At 33.7% G+C, this 2,349-nt stretch overlaps 1 protein-coding gene across 5 annotated transcripts in view; it reads left to right on the top strand.

Annotated features, from left to right (window-relative positions):
- Positions 1-281: 281 nt before the first annotated feature.
- LOC105457015 (recQ-mediated genome instability protein 1-like) overlaps positions 282-2,349 on the top strand; it is a 5,542-nt gene continuing 3,474 nt past the window's right edge. Inside the window, exons 1-6 of one of the 5 annotated variants that reach the window (XM_011701416.1) lie at positions 786-1,006; positions 1,103-1,128; positions 1,189-1,332; positions 1,422-1,625; positions 1,723-1,880; positions 1,968-2,267. In XM_011701416.1, coding sequence (XP_011699718.1) covers positions 961-1,006; positions 1,103-1,128; positions 1,189-1,332; positions 1,422-1,625; positions 1,723-1,880; positions 1,968-2,267 — 878 coding nt within the window. In that variant the 5' untranslated portion in view covers positions 786-960. The other 4 variants (XM_011701417.1, XM_011701419.1, XM_011701415.1 and 1 more) reach the window with 4 other exon arrangements.

The raw sequence follows: 2,349 nt of genomic DNA, 5'->3' as shown, positions 1-2,349 counted from the left end.
ACAAAAAATCATACCAAAACGAAACAAAATACATTTTAAAGTTAAAAAATCGCGATACTTTTTGCATATTTTTTACGAAATTTTAGAAAAAAGGTTTGCGATTTTGCGATGCTACATCATAAAAAAATCCTCAAAATCGTTTTTTCCATATTTGGTGCTATTTTTCTCAAAATTATGAATCATGATAAGTCAAATTTGGACAACAAATTCATGTTCAATATCCATAAATACATTAAAAGCTTAAGTGTTAAAAAATTTTTTTATTGCAGCTTGCGTAATTTTATATGAGTATGTATGTATATACATACATACAGCTCCAGCAAGGTTTATGCTGTATTCATTATTCTCTATATTACTATATGGGCGGATGAGCCTTCTAGCAAGTAGGTAGCATCAAAACACGAGTTTATTCATTGTGATGATCACGTGGACGTTCTCACGCTTACACACCAGTGCACGGCTCGGCCTATGAGATTGTATGAGATTTATCCCCTCGGCCCTCCCAACTCTGGTTAGGAATTGGTTAGAATCGTCATTGAAGTTGATTGAAGTCGCGCGGGTGACGTACGGATATCATAGAAAACAAGGACACGAAAAATGAATGAAAATTTGCTGAAGCGGATAAAGAGACAGTTGAACGCAAAGTTTTATGTGATGAACGACGCGTGGCTGAGAGATTGCATCGAATTCTTTGTTAAGGACAAAGTTCCACATGAAGTACATAGCGAATTATTGTCATTCTGTTATTTTACATATATCATTATTAAAATTATAAAACGGTAACATACATTATAATTATTTTGTGTCTTCAAACAAGCAAAAGTTGAACGAGACATTGAATATTTTATTATAACTTGTCAAATGAGATTTATCAGTTTCTATAATGTTATAAAGATTAAAATTATAAAGATATCTAAAATATATGTACACTTAATAATTTCTCACTTTGTATATGATTGAATGCTTGACATATATTTGCATGCAAAGTCAGATGTATTCATAAAAAGTAAAACAACAGGAAGAAGAAAAACTTTTAATTGTTGAACAACATTGAATTTATTATTGAAATATTTGTAATGTTCTATAATTTATTCAATTACAGTTACCAGTACAGATAATATAACAAAAGTAATTTATTAACTTACTCGAGATAATTAACTTCTATGATAATTATGATTACCATTACAGATAACAGATAGGCATATTTTCGAATTCGTGGAGGGCCAATGGCAATTGAGTGATCTATGGGAAATTAGCAATGAGAATGGATGTCTGCCGAGGAATCTGGTACAACAGACACGTACTGTATTGACTGGTACCTACATTCTCCAGGTGAGCTTTGTGGTATTTCCTATCCAAGCACATATTTCTTACCTCAGAGATCCAAATATCATATATATAGAGATCCGGTGTAAGCATAGGTAGACAAGATGTATGACATAGCGAGTGCCAAGTATAAGCAGCTTTGTGAAATTCGCAAAATCAACAATAAGAACTTGGAAGTAATAGACGAGGAGAAGCCGGCAGAGTGGCAGCCCAAAGGCAGGAGAATGATGCAGTTGTGTCTCACTGATGGAGTGCAGGACATCACTGCGATAGAGTATACTCCGGTCAACCAAATAACTGTACTGTTTTTCCCATTGCTACATGATTTAAATAGATAACTACTTATCTAAATTATCAAATTTAAAAAAATGATAATTATACAAATGTTTATTGCAGGGTATATTACTCCCTGGTTACAAGGTGATGATAATCGGTCCAATCGATTGTAGACGCGGTATTATTCTCCTAGAAGACGGCAAGTACAAGGAAGTTGGCGGGGAAGTGGAAACTCTATTGAAATCCAATGCGTTGGAGAATGTCTTGGCAAGAGCTCTGTAAGATCTAACCAAATTTTTCTTGAATCTAATTCTTGATTCCTTGATTCTAATTCCTTGATCTGTATTACATTCAATTGTCTTCAGAGGAGAACCAGAAAACCCTGATCCATATAATGATAATGAATCATCCAGTATCACAGATCAAAATGCTCAGAGCGTAGCTAATCCTAATCCTAACAATAATGACAGTTTTTTCGATGATAATTTTGAAGAAGCTGTTGATTTGGAAGCAGTGACAGCGATCGAACAACGAAGTCAAGAAATCAATGCTGTTCAAGAACGCTTTGAAAGTACGTGCGGTCGCAGCCAAATGCTTAAGAAAGAAACAAATGAAATTATAGAAGAAACTTTGGAAGATATAGACTTTGAACCCTTAGAAGATTGGTGAGTATTAAAGTATTAAAAAACAATTTCTTAATATAAATTTAATCCAGATAATGATACACACACACACACACACACACAC

The sequence above is a fragment of the Wasmannia auropunctata genome, unplaced genomic scaffold (genome assembly GCF_000956235.1).
Source record: "Wasmannia auropunctata unplaced genomic scaffold, wasmannia.A_1.0 LD335405.1, whole genome shotgun sequence".
Classification (NCBI taxonomy): Eukaryota; Metazoa; Arthropoda; class Insecta; order Hymenoptera; family Formicidae; genus Wasmannia; species Wasmannia auropunctata.
The sequence above is the reverse complement of the archived record's forward strand: the minus strand, read 5'-3'. Positions and strand labels throughout refer to the sequence as shown.